Source organism: Cyprinus carpio, chromosome A20, assembly GCF_018340385.1.
Source record: "Cyprinus carpio isolate SPL01 chromosome A20, ASM1834038v1, whole genome shotgun sequence".
Classification (NCBI taxonomy): Eukaryota; Metazoa; Chordata; class Actinopteri; order Cypriniformes; family Cyprinidae; genus Cyprinus; species Cyprinus carpio.
The window spans coordinates 16,778,714-16,798,893 of NC_056591.1; the positions used below are offsets into that span (position 1 = coordinate 16,778,714).

The following is a 20,180-nucleotide window of genomic DNA, read 5'->3' on the forward strand; positions in this document are numbered from 1 at the left end:
GGTGTATTACGGAATGTGCCAGTTCACAAATGTCAGTGCTGTATGCCTGCACAATTAAAGGGATATATCTGTTGTGATTTACTCACCCTCATTTTGTTCTAAAGCTGTATGCATTTCTTTCTTCTGTGGAACACAAAACAAGATGCTTTGAAGAATGTTGGTAACTAAACACATTCAGTGACCACTGACTTCCAATATATAAACAAAAAAACTGCTGAAGAATTTATCAAAATATCTTCTTTTATTTTCCACAGAAGGAAAAAATTCTGAATGGTTTGGAATGACATGAGGGTGAGTAAATAAAAACAGAATTTTCATTGTTTGGTGAACTATCCCTTTAATGTCATGGTATTACCAAACAAGGAAAGCATGCAGTTAATTAGCTAATTGCATAGCTATCTTTCTCAGGTTTCAAATGACAAAGTTCATATTGACATGTCTGATGCGTCTTTTTTTATGCCAGTGTGTGCTATAAATCCTTTTCAGTGTTGTTATCAAACAGGCCCATGCACAGTTTACTTGCTTTATGAAATATTGCTTACACATTGCAGATAGAGAAACAGAATGTTATAGGATAATCCATAAACTGGATTGGGTGCTTTTCACTCCTGTTTGATGCAATCTAAGAAACCGCTGCACATTTGGTATGTTGGAAAAAGTAGTTGAAACACATTCCATGGAAAATTGAACCACTCATCTTGAGCATAAATCAAGTCACAAGTAACTTTGGGAGTAAAAATCAAGACTTGTTAAATTTAACACAGTCAATTCTTCAACTGTGATCTTGACTTTAATCATAAGCCTAAGCCCCGATGCAAAAGAAAGCTTGTAAATTTAATTTATATTAGATATATTTCTATATTGCATCTAGTAAACATTGTGGTGAAACTTACATACTTATAGAAGTCAATGTTTCACAGTTCTGCAACTGCAAAAGCATTTTTAAATAATAAAAAAGGAACTGCTACACACACTCACCAGACACCATGTCATCTTTGAGTGGAAGTGCCCAGTCCAAAATCACAAAGGAGTGACAGCCCTCCATGGCAACTACAGTGACATTATGGGGCTTGTTTTTGGGTGGCTGCTTTTGATGGATTGATTGTTGGTCCTTCTCCATCAAGTCTGCTAAGACATCCACTTGAAGGTATTCCAGAGCCTCGGTCAGGGAGCAGGGAGCTCCAGGGTCCTTACGGATGTAGTTCACATACGGAGCTGAAAGCAGACAGTGTGGAAAAGAAGAGAAAGGGAAAAGATGTACATTAAAGAAATACAATGCAATGTTGCTACTTCAATATAAAATGTTTTACAACAGTTTTATAAGCAAGTTAACAATCTGAACTGGAAAAAATAACATGATTTTCATAATGCCATAGAAATCTTTTTTTCATGAATTATTTCTTATCAAAAAAAAAAACAGTTGTGCTCTGTAGTTTTTATTTATTTATTGTTTTATTGTGGAAAGCATGATACAGTCATTTTCTCATGATTCTTTGATGAATAAAAAGTTGAAAAGAAATTTATAACATTATAAATGTATTTACTATCATTTTTTTACCGATTTAATGCATTCTTTCTGAGAAAAACTGTAGTGTGTTGATAGATTTTGTCTGTTTTATTTGCTACAACTAGTAATACAAAAAAGATAGCAAAACATCCATGGACATTCATGCAAACTGACAACAAATAACTTGGTGCTGGAAGTACCGTTTGGTAAGGATTACATTTCTATTGTGTTGTTTGCATGAGATTGTTGTCCTAGTTTAAAATGGTATCCAATTTACTCTTGCTTGTGGTTGCAGACAATAAAAGCTACCATTGCTGATTCTTTGCTGTAGACTTTTTCCTGTTGGCTCAATGAAAATTTTTGTTATTTCTGTCGTCCCACACAGTGCCAGCTGGATCCACAGCTGTGAACACTTCCAGAACCCCCTGTCTGATTGGGCCACAAGATTCACACCTGGAGCTAATCAAAAGCTCCGTGTGATGTTGACCCTGATACAGAATAAAAAAACACTTCTGTGCATGTGCCTCCGCCGAGACTGACTGAGACTCACATACACGTACAAGCTGCACTCGTTATAGGTGATAAACCAAAAGCTACAATACAATGTGTGAAGAGAAAACCACTAATGGAGAGAAAAAACTGGACAATGTGGTATTAGACACAACTTCTGTACACTTTGTATACGCACATCAAGTACTACAGCTATGGCATTCACACCTACAGAGAGAGTCATACGCCAAGGTGGGAGCAAACATGACAGAGATGGTTTGAGATATGGTGGATTTGTTGGCTGATCTGGAGAGCAGAGAACACCCTAGCATATTAAAGCCATAAATATTTAAGGAGATGTCTGAGGTTGGAGCCAGAAGGAAGCTGCTGTCAGCTGATTTCAGCACATTTAGCTCATGTCGTTTTATTTAGGGCTTCTTTCTTGACATGTTTCTCTGTATAAATGGCTTGCATATGTGTAAATATGTGCCTGCTGTGCAGCCCAAAGTCTGGAGTGTCAGGATTTATCTCTCCATGCATTGAGGACGAGACATTTTACCAAAGAGCTGTGTTTTCTATGTTCCCGGAGCTGATTTTTATAGGTATGATGCTTGTTTTGGTGGAGCTGGACCTCGTGATGTTGATTTCTTTTAAGTGCTTCTCCTCAATCATAGCCGAGCTCCACTTGCCCCATCATTTTAATGAATGACATGTTCCTCAACTCAATTTAACTATGGCTTTAAGCACCTCCTCTTGTACCCATCAGTACAAATATCAGCATTATGAGGCCAAATGCTGTAGCCACAGCCTGGAACATGAGGTATTTCTATACAGACAGCTTGGTTCCTCAGTTCTTTCAATAATCATACTTTGTATTTAAAAGCTCAGCAGTGCTTCTGGCTCCAGTGGTCTAAATGGTTCTGTTATCTCTGTTCCCTCACATACCTCTGCTGGGCATAGCCCTTTTCTAATACTGCAATATAAATGCATTACAATCACCAACTAATGAACCATTGAGGGCCTCCCTCATAAAACAATGAAGAGTTCGCTCATAACATTTTTCTCATTCTTCGGCTGTTTTCCTATGTATCTAGCCAGAGCAGTTGATGTCACATTTTTGCCAAGACAAGCACATTAGAGGAGCCATGAAACAGTAGGAGCTCTAACAACCTAGGCCACTATGACCCCTGTTTTGTTGTAAGATATGCATTCAAGAAATGCAACAAGTAACTTAATCAGTGATACCTGAGTAAAATAATTGTAATTGAAAGACATTATTGTTGCAGAATAAACTGCTAAATAGACATTAGAAAAAGCTGCCTTAGAAATAAATAAAAATTGTTTAAAAAAAATGTGTAACTATTCTATGTTCCATGTGTACAGATGTTTGGACATTCATTATTAATTTTATTGTATGACTTTAATAAGTTTAAAATTAACTTGTTAAATTAATAGCATAATTATTAACAGTGTATTACTAGTGTGAATCAGTTTGTCTGTAGATTAAAAGCTTATATAACTAAAACATACTAAACTTAGAAAAGAAGGGAAAGAAAGAGAGAGAGCAAAGAAAGTAGAAAAGCTGGATCTCCATGTCCATTACGCTTTTGTCACATGCCGTTATTGGACACCAGACTGAATATGTGCCGAGTTGCGGTAGATGAGCTTAGCAGATACGTATAACTATAGTAATCTGAACTTCTCTACTGCAAGTGCAGTACTGTAAAGAGTCAATGAGGGGCAGAACTAAATTTGCCAGCTCACTAACCAAAGCTCCAGCTCAGCATTACCATTTCTGAAACTCATCTGGCACAGTTTCTGCATGCAAACTGGACCTGAAACAATGTTCCATAGCTAGGTGTACATCCTGTAGGGATTTAAGCCCAGAAAGATGGAGTCTGCTGAACCTAATGTTCAAAGGCTATTATAGTCAAGTCAGTCTTAGTAAATGAACTCATGCTGAACCTGAAAAAGCTTGACTAGAGTCATGTAACAGGTTGCATGGGGTCACATCATGATTGCACTAATCCACTGCTAAGTGGAATACAATTGCACTATTTGTGAATTAGTTGGAATGGAACCTAATAGCATTTATTTATTAATTTTTTTTCATTCAGGCACACACCTTTATCCTAACACAAATACTGAGTTTTGAAGAATTCAGGAAGGAAGCCCAAACCCACAGACATTCAGCCATAATTTATAGAGTCTAAATGCTTTCACTCAGGCATTCTCAAATATTTCCTACAGAAGTTGCCCACATGAAAGAACCTGAGTCCTCAGAGCCTGTAAAGTCAGTGGACTCTAAAATAGCCTCTACCAACACACGGTATGTGTTATTAGACGCGGACCTGAGGGTTGACAAGGTTAGTTACACTCTGGCCATTGAGGAGAGACCTCTAGTAGTAGAAAGTAAACTTAGATGATCCAAAAAGAAAGGCTAAAGGTGAAGACATCTTTTTTTTCTCTTCCTCTTATCCCCCCATTTGCTCTCAATTTACAATATACTACTATTCAGAAGTTTGGAGTCAGCAAGGTTTTTTATTTGAAAGCAGTTAATAGTTTTATTCAGCAAGGATGCATTAAATTGATCAAAAGTGACAGTGAAGATTTTTCTAATATTACAAAAGATTTATATTTCAAAGAAATGCTGTTCTTTCGATTTTTTTTTCCAATCAAAGAATCATGAGAAAAATATCAGTTTCCATACAAATATTAAGCAGCTATTAAGCGACACTGTGTGACACTGAAGACTGAAGTAATGGATGCCGAAAATTCAGCTTGACCATCATAGAATAAATTACATTCTAAAATAGATAGCAGTTATTATAATTTGTAATGATATTTCATAATATATTACTGTTTTTACTGTATCTTTGATCAACTATATACAATATATGATTTCTTTGAAAAACATAAAAAAAAATAAAAATCTTACAGACGCCAAACTCATGAATGATACAGTGTACACATTTACTAGTAACTTTTTGTTATGGCTTAATTTTCACAACTATCCTGGAGGTCACATCCCATAAAAGTTTGTTTATTTAACAGACACTTTTAATCTAAGTTAAATACTGTGTAAAAATAGGTCCTTTTTACACCTGACATTACCATTTGTGTCATATCCAGATAGTATCTGGATATTTTAGCCCAATTGCATTAACACCTCCATTCCAATGCATTTTCAGTGTAATTGCACAATTCAAAACTGGATCTTTCAAAATGTCTTTGCAAACGCCCTAGTAAAGGCTGTTAATGGGGCTAGAAGTGAATAAATGGGAAGAAAAGGTTGTAAAGCGCTCTCTTTGGCGAGAATACAATAATACAGTAACATAATTTGAATCAGGTCAGAAAATCACAAGAGTGTTGTGTCTTTTGTCTTTTTCACACAGCAAGTGCAGCATAATTAAAAGAACTGGCAACACAGGACTTGAACGACTCAGTCTGTCAAAGTGACGTTTATTTACAGCATAATCTCATTTATTACTTGCACAGCTGAATGTGGATAAACAAAACATGTTTGTATTTACATCTAAATCAAATGTGGTCAAAATCTGTCCCAGACACCTCTGAATGTAATTCAGTGATCGGATCACAATCCAATTAAACTGTGTTGGGTGTATTTATATTTGGCGATCCAAACGTGAACCAGGTTTAAAAACACCTTATTACGCTTAAGGAACCAGCACTTTTAGAGCATTTGTAAACATTTAGGTTGAGAATTAGGGATTCAAGTTCTTACAGAAGAGTTGTGTCTCTTTTTTGAAAATTTTGATGAACTCTGACTGAGCTGATTGGGTGGAATTTGGAAGATCATTCAACTACCGAGGGACAAGAAGTACTTGCATATAAATCCTAGCTAAGGTCAGCTGTATGCACAATTTTTTTTTTTTTTTTTTTAAGCATCACCAAGGGAATGAGCTGCACTTGTAGGCCAGATAAATTTCCTTCACATTCACCATTCAACTCTCTAGTGCCTAACATCTACAGGAAATGCTGAGGTGATTGGAAAGAAATTAACTGTGAGCGGCCAGTTGTGTTTCCTGAGAGATTCAATCTCTGCATGGTCTTGCTGAGTTTGGAACCAATAAGAACAGGGGATATTATACCAGAGTACTAACTATTGTAATATGTAGTAATCCAAACGTATTACCTGTGAACCGTTTCTTTCCAGCCACATCAAACTCAGAGGAGGGGGTGTTGTTAAAAGGCCGTGTCTCAGGAGTTGGAGACTCTGTTGTAGGATACTCTGTTGTGGGAACCAGTGTTGTGGTAGGAAGTGGGACTAGGGTTGTCTCCTCAAAAAGCCCATCTGTAAGATAGAGTAGCAATCAAAAACAGGAAGAATAAAAGTTCACAGGATGTTGTCTCCCACCTCACTGTGGCCCAAAGAGTGTTTGGACACTCATGTCACATTTAAAAACGTATTAACACTTTTGTATCATATAACAAAATATGAATCCAAGTGGCATTTATTTTAAAGAAATGCCCATTAAGTTGGATTTAAGTGTCCAAAACTGCCCAGCTACTTTTTTTGGTCCACTGTACATGCAACTTTATTTAACATTGCTTTAAAAGTTAGTGCTATTGCTCTGTTATAGTAGTGAGAATGTGACCAAACTATTCTTTCTTGCCCAAAGTCTAGTTGTTATTCCAGAAAGGTCATCCAAGTTTGTGCACACTGAATCATACAATTCTTCACTTTGCAACCTATAAAGACGCTCTGTATGGAAAAAATTAAGAATAAAAAGCAGGAATGCACCCCCTTGAACAAAAGCAAAAACTGGGCGCTCGAAAAAAGAACTGCCCACTGCTCTGGGTGTGTGTTCACGGTGTGTTTGTGTGTTCCCTACTCACTGCTGTGTGTGTGCACTTAGATGAGTTAAATGCAGAGCACCAATTCCAAGTATGGGTTACCATACTTGGCAAATGTCACGACTTTCACTTTTTTCTTTTTCAAATGGCATCTATAAATGGAGTACAAATGGCCATACAAAAAGCAAAAGTAAAAACAATCTGCTTGTAGCTTGGCAGCCAGTAAACAAAGCAATCAGCCAACACCATCTTCATTAATAACAGCATCATCAGATGCCATGCTGACCATAACACATCTCTGAACTGTATTTTCTTATGGAAGCTGGAAACCAGAGGAATCCTCTTCTCAAGTGGTACTAATAAATTTACATTTAGTCATTTTGCAGATGCTTTTATCCAAAGCGACTTATAATTGGGGGATACATCATTGATTTTGGCTCAATTTAATTTGGACTGGTGGATTGTGGCAATTAACAAATCTACATCAACAATTAGCATTTGGCCTACACTCAGACAGAAATGTAGCATTTCTTTTAAGAATAAAGTATTCACATTTCACATATCTTTATATTTCACATACTGCTGCTCACTCTTAAATAAAGCAATTATTGCCAGGTCCATGATTTTCTAGACAAAAACACCAAATAACAGATGAGATGTGCAACCACATTAAAATCCAGTTACACTAAATTAACCCTCAGTGTTAATCTTAAAGGTGATGTGTGTAATTTGTTCAGTGAGCAACTACAACAAGAGCCAACTGTAGTCACAAACTGGGCTAAACACATTTCTGTCCTATCTTAAGAGTATATTTTCCATCATTTTTGTTTTGACGCACATAACCAAATCCACATCATATTATTTAATTATCTTGTATGAAACACTTTTGAGGTAAGAATGGCTCCAAAGAGTTAATCTCACCTTCAGAGTAGCAGTTAAGTATTCCATCAGCATCCAATATTGGAAAACCATTCTTGTCTAGTCGAGAATAAAGTCCAGGTGGACATGTAGGCGCAGCAGCTAATGTTGTCTGCTCCAATGTTGACTGCTCCAATGTTGACTGCTCCAATGTTTCTGTTACCATTTCTGTTGTTGTAGGTTCTGGTGTTGTAGTTGTGGTTGTAGTGGTTGTTGTAGTTGTGGTTGTAGTAGTTGTAGTCCTTGGTTTAGGGCGGTCCAAGCCAACGATGGGTTTTCCTCCCACAGTAAGGTACTTGTCACTTGGATTAATCACAGGCCGACTGTCTCTTCCATGACCAAATAATGCTAATCCTTCCTGGTTTACCAGTGGGCTGCCCTGGTCATCTAATATAGCAAACATAGATAAAAGTCAGTTTCTTCTTTCTATATTTCTATGAAGTTAAAATTGTAAGCCACTCACCAAAAATAGTCTTGCCATCCTCTCCAATGACAACTTTTCTGGGTCTTCCCCTTGAATCCTGAAGGACTCTTCCGTTTTCATTCATTAGGACACCCTTATCCAGATCTATTATCTAAAATAGTCAATGAAACTTTATTAAAGAAGAAGAATCTTTCTTTCAAAAAAAATGAGACAAAAGTCAAACAGTCTTGCTTGAATAAGTGCCCCTAAGGTCCCTGCTCTTGGAGTTTCCATGCATTCTTAGAGAGACAAAGCTGTTCACATGACTATCTTTGCTTACTTTACAGATAATTCTGTTTGGACTGCTGTACTGTCTGATTTATTAATGTATCCAGACAACAGACAAGCCATGGATATGGACAGTAGGATCACAGTATCTTACATAACAGATCTAATTTACATTCTATCATTTATGTTTAACAAAATGAAAGTCATGGATGAAACCAGAGGGTCACTATCAGTGCTACAAACCTGCTACATAGTTTAGAAATTAGAACAAGAAACAAAGTGTTTAAATCAAGTTAGACAGTAGTAAATAAACTAATAGCATTTATAAAACATCTTAATGGATTTAGGGACATTCAGGGCTGCCAAATGTAGCAGTAATTAACACTGCAAATAAACACACCCATTTTGTTCCATCAGGACCTGTGATATGTCGGACTCCGTTTGGTTTTGAATTTTCATCAGATATTGAGGATACTTTGCCATTGGCAGCTGTGAGATTCGGCCGTCCATTTTTGCCTGATCATGGAATTAGAGAAATGAGTAAAAGTATACTTATGCACACACTGAAATTGTTATACGTAGAGCATACACATCCTTGCAGACAACATAACACTTGCCTTTTTCATAACTAGGTTTGTAACCATTGCCAAAAGTGTTTTCCTTTGAAATTGACCGCAGCCTCGATCCCATCATTGGATTTCGTGACTCAGGAGATAAATTCCCACTAGAGCTTTCACCAGCAGACAGCCCATGGGAAGAGCGAGAAACTGAACTTGGGGTGAGCCTAACATTAGCATTACTCCTGTCAGCTGTGTGCCGATCTGAGATAAGTGGTGATTCTGCTGGACTATTTTGAGAGGAGGCAGATGATGATGCTGAAGAGGAGTGTGATGAAGATGACGAAGAGCCCGGTGTGGAAACAGAGCCCAGTCTTCTGTGTTGTACTGGATACACCCTACTAGGGAATCGTGAACCTCTCAGACGGCTTGCCAACACAGGTGAGCGGACCCGACCATTAGAAGCCAAACTAGGGACTTTTTTGGTGACTGAAGGAATTGACTTTGAACTGGTACTGGTACTACTTTGTTCCCTATCCACACTTTCATTCTCAAAGTTCTGGGCAGGTCTGTGAGGTTCACTCACAGTTTTTGTTGTTGTTTTAGGTGCAGCAGTTGAGGTGGCATCTTTGCTTTGCCTGTCCAAGGTCTCTCTGCTTCCCTCGTAAAGATAATCATCTTCATGATCATTGCTAATTTTTACATCTTCATTATTACTGGGATTTTTGGAACTTATTGCAACATTTGTTTCTTTATTTAGCACACTAGGTTTATATGAGACAGGATTAACCTCATGCTTTGAAGGATATGTTGTGGGTGAAATTTTAGTTTTATCGCTAGTGTCTTGAGAGCCCACAGCAGTAGAACGAGAAGGAAATCCTGTAATAACTGGCCTTCCTGCACCTATAGATGAGGCAGTCCTACTCCACGGTATTCTTCCATCTTGTCTGCGACTCCCTGTAACTATCCTAGAATTTTGTTTTGGTAATGAAAGGGGTAAACTTCTTCCTTTTGTAGAAGGGTTATTCTTTGAAGAAGAATGGGAAGTGGAACCATAACTATTGCTTTTCTCTTCTTTGTTATCATTTTCCTTTTTTTCTGGGTGTTCCTCTTCAGTTGTATCAGAAAGGGTTTTTTTGGGTTCTGAAGTTGGTTGTTCACCCTTTGTGTCATCTAGCTCCGTGTTCTTGTGTTTGGCATCATGCTCCTCTGTTGCATCGTGACTGTTTGTCCTGGTTCCCATTGGCAGTGTGGACTGTGAAGAAGCAGATGTTGATGATGAATCAAGTTTGTGCTTTCCTGTTAGAAGTCTCTGAGCTCTGATTGAAATTCCAACTCTTCTTCCATTAGGGTACATGGCACCAGATCCTGAACTTGTGACTCGACCTGAAGTGGAGGAAATCCTTCTTGTACCTGATGATGGTAAGGATGATGAAGGAGAAGATACTGAAGAAGATGAGGTGGAAGAGGAAGCTGGAGAAGAAGAGATAGATGAGGATGATTCTGATTCTGATTTTTTCACTGGTTCAGGGATGGTTTCCTGAGGTGAGATCACTGAAGGTGTCCTGTCTGTGACACTTATCTGTTTGTACGAGTTCTTTCCCTCAGGATAGGAGACTGCTGTTAGGTTCTTTCTTGTAGTTGCAGACTCTTGGTTTTGCGACAAATCTGAAGAATCTTCACTCCGCATTCTTGATCGAGAATTAGGCCTTCTTAATCTGCTAATATCAACAATTGAGGATGTGCGAGGGGTCCAAGAAGGACGTTTGTCCTCTGATGTTTTATGGACAGATTCAGACTGATTGGGTTTTGATTCTTTAGTGTCAGGTGAGTATTTTGAATGCTCCTCTGTTTGTGGTGATGCATTATTATGGCTCTCTGGTTTTGTGTCCTCGATAGCCTCATTTGCTCTGATTTTCTCTTCTGTTGGACTGTCTGTTGGCTTCTCTTCCTCATTTGTATTTCCTTCTCTATCTTTGGCATGAGTGGAGGATGAATGTGAGTTTGACCTTGAGCTAGAACCTCCGTTTCTGACAGAACCCCTCACAGAGGAGAAGATGCTGTGATAGGACCTTGTTTGAGAAAGAGGGCGTCCTCGTCTGTTGGTGGGTGGTGCTTGAGTTGTGGTCTGAGTATCAGACTCTATCATCTCATCTGGCTCCTGATTGTCTGATTCATTGTTTGATGATGTCTTGGAGGCACTTTGACTTGTCTTGTGGCTGTCTGTGTTCCTTAAATGAGTAGAGCTGGCTGGAGACAAAAATTAAGATACCACTCTTAACCAAGTTCCTGTAAAGCTGCTGAAGTGTATTAGGGAAAACATCTGTTGGGAATACTTACATGCAGGCATTGCAACAATGATGGCTTTAGTCTGTGGTCCTTGGCCCTTCCTATTGACTCCACGGATTTTGAAGATATAGCGGTCACCTGGCGTAAGTCCATCTATGGTAGCAGAGGTGGTGGTGCCACGGTATGTAACTGACTTTGCACCAAACGGTTTCATTGCAGGAGCATAGGAAAGGATGTATTCTGGAAGTAGAAGTCAAATTAATCAGTACGGTCAATTTCGTTTGGATGCCATAGCTGAATATTTTCCAATGAACACTGGGAATACCCATGATTGAACCAATAAATCTAGAAAATAAATAAAAAAAGGAAAGTTCCTTCCGTGTGAACAGGGAACAGTTTGTGTTTTCCACATGTACATTTGTATTGATTTAGCTTTACAGACAGGTGCTCTACATGCCTGCTGGAAAAATTGTAATGCTGAAGGCTTATCATTCCCATATATTTTGGCACTGCACACAGATAAGTTATTTCAGGGAAGACATATGGTCAACTATTAGTAATGTTTTATTTTCCAAATGCCGAAGTCATTTTCTGTTCTTTATGTAGGGCAAATTCCAAAAGTCATAGAAAGAACTAACAGATATCTTTATAAAATATTATCAATGTTAAAATACTTTCTCCAATCCCAACTAAATATGCAGATACAACAGATACAAGGCAAGAGTAATGTTGCATTACATAATAAACAAATATTTCATCCTATGGTTAATATGGATCTCACTGAATTTACAGGGTAAGTGTAATGTTGTATTACATATTATTCGAATATTTGTTTGTTTGGTTGGTTTGGATGTTGCTGTGACAGCAGTACCTTTTCCTCTAAGTGGTTTTACTTGAAAATTTTCTGGAGGGCCAGAAGGAGCTGCATTGACAAAGATGGGTTAAAAATAAAACTAGGACTGACAAACAAATTATTATACAAACAATATGGAGCACTGTGTATTCTCTTAAACTTTACTTAATTTTTTCTGGCTGTAGATTTTTTTTAGATTTTTTTTTAGATAAACAAAAGACAGTTTATGTTTTCCATGGGAATGAGGTCATTCTGATCATTCCAAAGAAAAAAATCCAGAATAACATTATAATGAACTAGCCAGTTAGAACATTATTACATGGTTTCAAAAACTAAGGCAAGATTGTTTTGAATGTTTGTGCATTTGTATGGGTGTACAACACAATACAAACACCCTTTTGCTCATCCTTTGCTTCATTAGTATATTTTTTAGGCATGCAATAAAAGAGCAGATTCTAATTAAATTCACTTCAGTCTAAATAACCAGCTTTTTAAATATGTTTTAAACTATGTTAAAGAAAAAAAAAAACTTCTAGTAATTTTTTTAATTATAATCTTGTAATTCTGTATGTTGTTCAATCTGACATTGACCTTTTTAGTTTGCAGATAATTATATCTATAATAACAAATACTATCTATCTATAATATCAAATACTAATATATATCTGCTCAGCAATGCAAACTAAGCAAAACATCTGGGTTAAAGATCAGGGAGTGTAAACAAACCTGATTCAGGAGTTCTCTGGAACACAGATGCACTCCATTTTCCCTTCTGATCTCCTTGCGAGATACAAATAGAAAACTCGTACATGCTGTCCGCAGAGAGCGTTTCAATTATGAGACGTCTCTGAGTGGAATCCTTGTATTCCCATCGAGCAGATTCTCCTTTCTCTCTGTATTTCACAGTGTAATACCTGCACACACATTGATTCTAAAGCTCAGTATATACAATGGTTCCAAAGTTTGGGGTCTCTAATCAGAAAGGACACATTAAAGTCATTCACAGTAATGATACAGACACAGTAAAGACATTCATAATTCAATCATTACAAAAGATTTCTGTTTTTTAAATAATGCTGTTCTTTGAACTTCCTTGAAGTTTCTGAACACAATGTATCATGATTTCCACAAAAATATTAAGTAGCACAACTGCTTTAACACTGATAATAATAAGAAATGTTTCTTAATTTAAAACGTAGTAAATGTAAATGTAGAAAACATTCCTTTTAAATTGTAATTCATATTTCAAAACATTACTTTTTTTTACCGTCTTTTTGATCAAAGAAATGCAGCCTTTGTGAGCAAAAGACATCTTACCAACTTTTTGAACAGTAGTGTATATAATGCAGCCAACATACCAATTAGCCCACCATTTTAAAAATGATATATTTTTTTTTTTTTTTTTTACCTGGATCCCCCTGGTATTTCCTTCTTCTTTTCAACAAGTGGATCAACCCAGGTGATAAGGACAGACTGAGGAGACAATACTCTAACTGTGATGTCCTTTACTTCATCCACAACCTCCGGCTCTGACATAAAGGCATAAAAAAGTGAGTTAAAATACTGAATATGGAGTTCTGGTTAGTACCACCATGATCTGTGATATACCTGTTGTTACTTTTTTATTCATGGTGGCTGTGGTGATGGGTGCACTCCTCCCCTGGGCTCTGGGTGCCTGCAGTGATACCACATAGATGGACTCAGATGCTACGAACAGAGGGGGGATACCAGATACGGCCATGTATCATTACACATTACCTGCTATGGGACATACTGACGACATGCAATCTGAGGTCTATTTACAAATATTTGAACCTAAATTTAAATGCATACATTATGTATGTCTCAAACATTATTCATTTTAGCATTCAAACATCCAGACTTTAATGCTTACCCAGTTTGTGCTTGTTAGCATTACGCTGGTCTGCTTGGTGCTGGCTGAGGTCCACTCTGTGCTTGTTTTGGGGTCGCAGAGGGAGGCGTCCTACTTGATGAGGGGGTTCTGGTCCTGAGGATGACTGAGGGGCCCTCTGCTGTTCTAGTGCTGTCCTCTGAGTTGGGGGCCGTGGGTTAATCTGTGATGAAGTTATAGACACCATCCTACCTAATGAAGAGAGAGACAGAGCAAATAATGTTGGCACTGGAGTTTAATAATCTGTTATTATTATAATTTTATGCTGTACAGAACTTTGGACCAACTTCTGTTGTTTTAAATGTGCTTTAGAAAGAGATCTGTCCTCAGCTGACTTGACTTAACACTGATAACACAGATGGTACTGTGTTTATTTTACATTATCAAACTTAGTGGGGTCCATGAAGTCTGAGACTAAACTGAAAATTTGGGATTTAACATTTATTTGAACACGGACACAAATAAAGTTTTTGAATTATGTAATATATACGTTGTGATGAAATATGAAGAAATTCACAAATTTGATTTATTAAAAAAGGTCAAATTTCCTTGCTTACAATGAAGCACACAACATTTGTAAAGCAAAAAAGTTGTATTAAATAAAAAAAATAAAATAAAAAAAAGAATGAAGAACCATTTTCACAAGTGGTCTCATAATTTTAAATCCCATTACACTTCACAGAGGATGACTCATGTTTGCAATCTCTTATATGAAAAAAAAAAAACCCTGGCAAATAACAAAGGCACATGGAGATTTGCTAAAGTGAGTACAGTTACAGGGCCACACAGTTTACAGTCATGTGCACTCTCACTTCCTCGCTCTTATTGCTTTACTGTAATCCCTCATCTGACAGGACTTGGCAGGCGAATGAGACAGTCAGACAGTCTTCCTCCTCTCTTTCCTTCAACACACTGCTTCACACGCATCTCTCTGTCTCTCCCTCTGGTGTGCTGTACATCCCTGAGAGGATAATGAAAAACAGTCCCCCTCTTTCTACATCCATCTGTCTTTTCGGTTGTAGTCAGACTTCCTCATTAGAGTCTGTGCATAATTTAAGGGTTGATTGTGACAGTTCAAAAGGGAAGTCGTGGCCTAATGGTTAGAGAGTCGGACTCCCAATCGAAAGGTTGTGAGTTCGAGTCTTGAGGAATTGTGGGTGGGGGGAGTGCATGTACAGTTCTCTCTCCACCTTTACCATGACTTAGGTGCCCTTGAGCAAGGCATCGAACCCCCAACTGCTCCCCGGGCGCCGCAGCATAAAATGGCTGCCCACTGCTCCGGGTGTGTGTTCACAGTGTGTGTGTGTGTTCACTGCTCTGTGTGTGTGCACTTCGGATGGGTTAAATGCAGAGCACTAATTCTGAGTATGGGTCACCATACTTGGCTGAATGTCACGTCACTTTCACTTTCACTTTCAAAATGGGCATTTTCAACGGCTGTTTGAAAACACGCTTTATTTTTGTACTTCTTCTAGTTAACACTAGTAGCGCAAAAACTGTCCACCCTGGCTTTAATAAATATATGTTGTTCTTACAAGGTAAGCTTTTTGAAACTCTAAATCAACTGAACCAATTTTAGGTGCATCTGAATAAATTAGAATGTTGTGGGAAATTTCATTTATTTCAGTAATTCAACTGAAATTGTGAAACTGGGGTCAAGGCATCAAGCAATTTGGCTGTCGTATTCCTCTTGTTAAGCCACTCCTGAACCACAGACAACGTCAGAGGCATCTCACCTGGGTTAAAGAGAAGAAGAACTGGACTCTTGCCCAGTGGTCCAAAGTCCTCTTGTCAGATGAGAGCAAGTTTTGTATTTCATTTGGAAACCAAGGTCCTAGAGTCTGGAGGAAGGGTGGAGAAGCTCATAGCTCAAGTTGCTTAAAGTCCAGTGTTAAGTTTTCACAGTCTGTGATGATTTGGGGTGCAATGTCATCTGCTGGCGTTGGTCCATTGTGTTTTTTAAAAACCAAAGTCACTGCACCCGTTTACCAAGACATTTTGGAGCACTTCACGCTTCTTTCTTCTGACCAGCTTTTTGAAGATGCTGATTTCATTTTCCAGCAGGGTTTGGCACCTCCCCACACTGCCAAAAGCACCAAAAGTTGGTTAAATGACCATGGTGTTGGTGTGCTTGACTGGCCAGCAAACTCACCAGACCTGAACCCCATAGAGAATCTATGGTGTATTGTGAAGAGGAAAATGAGAAACAAGAGACCAAAAAATGCAGATGAGCTGAAGGTCACTGTCAAAGAAATCTGGGCTTCCATACCACCTCAGCAGTGCCACAAACTGATCACCTCCATGCCATGCCGAATTGAGGCAGTAATTAAAGCAAAAGGAGCCCCTGCCAAGTATTGAGTACATGTATAGTAAATGAACATACTTTCCAGAAGGCCAACAATTCACTTAAAATGTTTTTTTTTTTTTTAATTTTTTTTTTTATTGGTCTTATGAAGTATTCTAATTTGTTGAGATAGTGAATTAATGGGTTTTTGTTAAATGTGAGCCAAAATCATCACAATTAAAAGAACCAAAGACTAAAAAACTACTTTCTGTAGTACTTTCTACTACAGTCTGTGTTCACTGAATTTATTTAATACACAAGTTTCACAATTTGAGTTGAATTACTGAAATAAATGAACTTTTCCACGACATTCTAATTTATTGAGATGCACCTGTACTTCGCAAAATGATTCAGTTTTGTAGCACTCCAAACACCACAGGCTGACAGCACCTGCTAATCAAAAAGTAAATGCATCAAAATTTCAGCTCAAACATTTTTAATGACATTTTTTTTTTTTTACAAATCAATGGCAAATGTTATATTGACAGTTTAGTCTATTAAATGTAAAGCACAAATAATTAAAATGAAGGTTCTGTAAAATGTTATTTTATTAATGTATGGTGTTTTGTGTGTGTGTGTGTGTGTGTGTGTGTGTGTGTGTGTGTGTGTGTGTGTGTGTTATTAGGCAGGATCCTTTTTGTATTATGCACATATTAAAATTAAACTAATTAAAAATGAACATACATTGTAAAACTGACCTGACAGCAGTTCAAATAAATGTTTCAAAACTTCATGAAGCAGTGTTTTGAAAGCACCCATCAATAATGTCAGGTCATTTTGATGACTGAAGAATGAAAACAAAAGGCGAGAAAAGGAGGAAGGAGAGGAATGACTCAATCCTTTATAGCTTCGTATGAAGCATTTCATATTCTTTAAAGCTCAGCCTTTTTGTGAGGGTTTTGGCTAAACGCATGCCTTATGTGTAGGCTTAAAGACTGTCTTATGATTCCGCTGGGATCACTTACTCAATACTTAAGCTCTAACAGAATTATTTACACCTAAGTTAATAAGAAGTGTCAGGTCTCAAAATGAACTGAAATGATAGTAACAGCAACTCGTTTTCCTTTGTACACACAAACAGACACTTATTCCCACTTCCCATTCAGAGAGTCCAGCCAACACAGCTGAGGCAGGCTCACATATCACTGGCCTTGAAACAGGGGTGAAACATAGTAGCTCACCCCTCTCTAACTCTTTCCCTTTCTCATTGTTTTTAAAGTGTCAGTCTTCCAAGTCCATGTCTTGGATCCATGATCCCACATCGATCTCTTTCCCACCCCTCAGGTCCGATTTGTTCATTGATTGTACGAATTATCTTCATGAATTCTCTCTCTGTGGGAGGTTTAGGATGTGATAACAAGCTCCAGGTTGCAGGGACCAGACCAGAGTTACCGTGTCCATGTGTGGACTCAGCTGGGCTACATGTGGACCTGCTCTTAAAGGTTAGTCCCACTGTTTTCCACTGCCAGAGTGATGACAAAGAGATGATAGCACAATGGTGGTGGCTGTGAAACAAAATTTAGCTTTTCCTGCCACATTCTTGCCATATCACGGTTAGAAAGCAAAACGACATGAAGCATATGTCTTTTGTTATCCCGGCAGCAAAGCCAGAGAAAAATGAGAGCAATGCTATGGTAACATCATGACAATAGCAATAGCAAAGAACAAACATGGACTGGATAACATTGTGGGAAAACCAAGGGAATAATATAATAATGAAATTTAATTTCTGGAGATGTTAATGAAGTGACCACAATCAGTATTTCTGTGTCCAAATCATTTTATACATTAGTAAACCGAACATTCCACAGTATTGTCTATTCTAAATCTATGACAGAGGTGCAAAATTTTGAAGTAGAAAAACCGAAACAGTATTTTCATGCAAAACACACTCCAATAATCTTATTGATCTCCAAAAATCATTTTTGATCACATGTAATTCAGTCTGTGGGATTCTCCATTTTATGTGTTTTCATCTCTTTTACTCTTGAGATTGTAAGAAACTAAAACACTCTTCAGGATTCCTTCTTCTCTTCAGAGGGCTCACGTGTACAGAGTTTGGCTTTAGATGGGCTCAGTGGATTCATAAAGAAGAGGAATAAAAGCTTTGATTTAACAAATTCACAGTTGACAAACTGCCACTGTCTTTCCAGAAACTTGGGGTATCGGAGGTCTCTGGCAGTCAGACATGTCCAAACTTTAAACTTTACCAAGGGTGTAGCAACATAGATGTTTTCAATAAGCCTGCAAGTCTGAAATCTGTCATTTGCCATTAATGTACAGAAACAACTATATTTTTAAGAACTTTTAGTAGTTTGAAGTGGAACTTGCATTCAAAGAAGGTTGGATTTGACAAAATTGTATTTTCATGACTTTTTTTTTTATCATAAATCTTTTGTGTTTATCTTGAACATGCTTGACAAAAGTCCTCATAAAATGGTTGTGCATCAGTTATGGGCTGGGAAAATATTGGGCCTACCTGGAGAGGATCTGTTGAAAGGCTCGACAGCAAAACCATCCAATTTCACCCACTCTCCCCCTAATAAAAAAAGAGCAACATGGTTATAAATAAGGAAGCACAATATATACCATAACAGTTATTGGCCAAAATGTATCTTTGCATTAATATTAATATTGTAAAAACCCTTTTAAAACATTTAATACACGTTCACAAATTTTATAACATTTTATATATATATATTTTTTTTTTTTTTTTTTAGAAAATCTCAAAACATCAACTTTCACAACAATTGATTTTTAGTTTTTAATATTTTACTTTTAATTTATTTTGATGAAATTGTATAGCCTTATCATAAAAATTTTAATCTGTGCATAATAAAGTAAAACGTGACCCTGTCAACTATTAATAAGTCACTTTTATAACTGAATTACTCAACAAATCTGATTTATACTACACAAAAATGTGTAAAAAAAAAAAAAAATGTAAAAGAAAAAAGCTTAGCACAAGATATCCAGATATGTTTACTATTGCTAAAAAACATCCTCAGCCAAGAACATTTATGATCTGTTTGGTGGATTATTAATATGCTATTCTATTATGAAAGTGAAAATGAAAGTGAGTTATATTACACATAAACAACCAGCTATCCAGATATGTTTACTGCTGCTAAAAAACATCCTCAGCAAGAACATTTATGATCTGTTTGCTATTCTATTATGACAGATGTTTGGGGATAAATGCTGTGAGACATGCAGCAATATACCTAGATCCTGTTTGTTAGAGATGGGACATTTCACTTAAAAAAAATGTAAGCAAAAAACTTTGTGGCGTGCGTTTGACGAGTGACTGGCTACCACAACACAAGGCTTAAGGCTCTTGACTCAAGCTCTGGTTTGGATGCAAAAACAAGGACTGGCCACATAAATGCTCTATCTTTGGGGATTTCAATCTCAACAGATGCCAGTTATTTGAAAAACAGAAACGACCATATATTTCTACACCCTGCAGTCTACACATGAGTGTGTGCTAGCTATCCAGTCTGGCTTAATATTGTGAAATGAACAAAAAGCATAGACAGCACTGAAGTTATAAATACTTTCCTTGTAAAAACCATAATTAGTTAAAACCATAATAATGTGTGTTAGAGTCTAATGAGTCTAAATTAATGAGGCTAATAAAAGTGTATATTTAGACATATAATGACATCCAAGTACACTCAGAAAAAAAAGGTACAAAAGCTGGGGTGCTATTTTTTTTCGAAAGGTACAAATATGTGCGATTTAGGTACTTAAATGTGCACTTCAAGTAATATGTACCTTTATGGTACTTACAGTATATGCA

At 37.3% G+C, this 20,180-nt stretch overlaps 1 protein-coding gene across 1 annotated transcript in view; it reads right to left on the reverse strand.

The window, feature by feature from the left end:
• Nucleotides 1-20,180, reverse strand: part of LOC109072324 (fibronectin type III domain-containing protein 1-like) — a 31,981-nt gene that overhangs the window by 5,981 nt on the left and 5,820 nt on the right. The window contains 13 exon segments of the mRNA XM_042777870.1: nucleotides 979-1,215; nucleotides 6,153-6,311; nucleotides 7,736-8,119; nucleotides 8,196-8,307; nucleotides 8,824-8,939; nucleotides 9,041-11,230; nucleotides 11,321-11,509; nucleotides 12,084-12,191; nucleotides 12,849-13,036; nucleotides 13,531-13,651; nucleotides 13,731-13,829; nucleotides 14,017-14,226; nucleotides 18,858-18,917. Of these exon segments, the coding sequence (XP_042633804.1) occupies nucleotides 979-1,215; nucleotides 6,153-6,311; nucleotides 7,736-8,119; nucleotides 8,196-8,307; nucleotides 8,824-8,939; nucleotides 9,041-11,230; nucleotides 11,321-11,509; nucleotides 12,084-12,191; nucleotides 12,849-13,036; nucleotides 13,531-13,651; nucleotides 13,731-13,829; nucleotides 14,017-14,226; nucleotides 18,858-18,917 (4,173 nt within the window).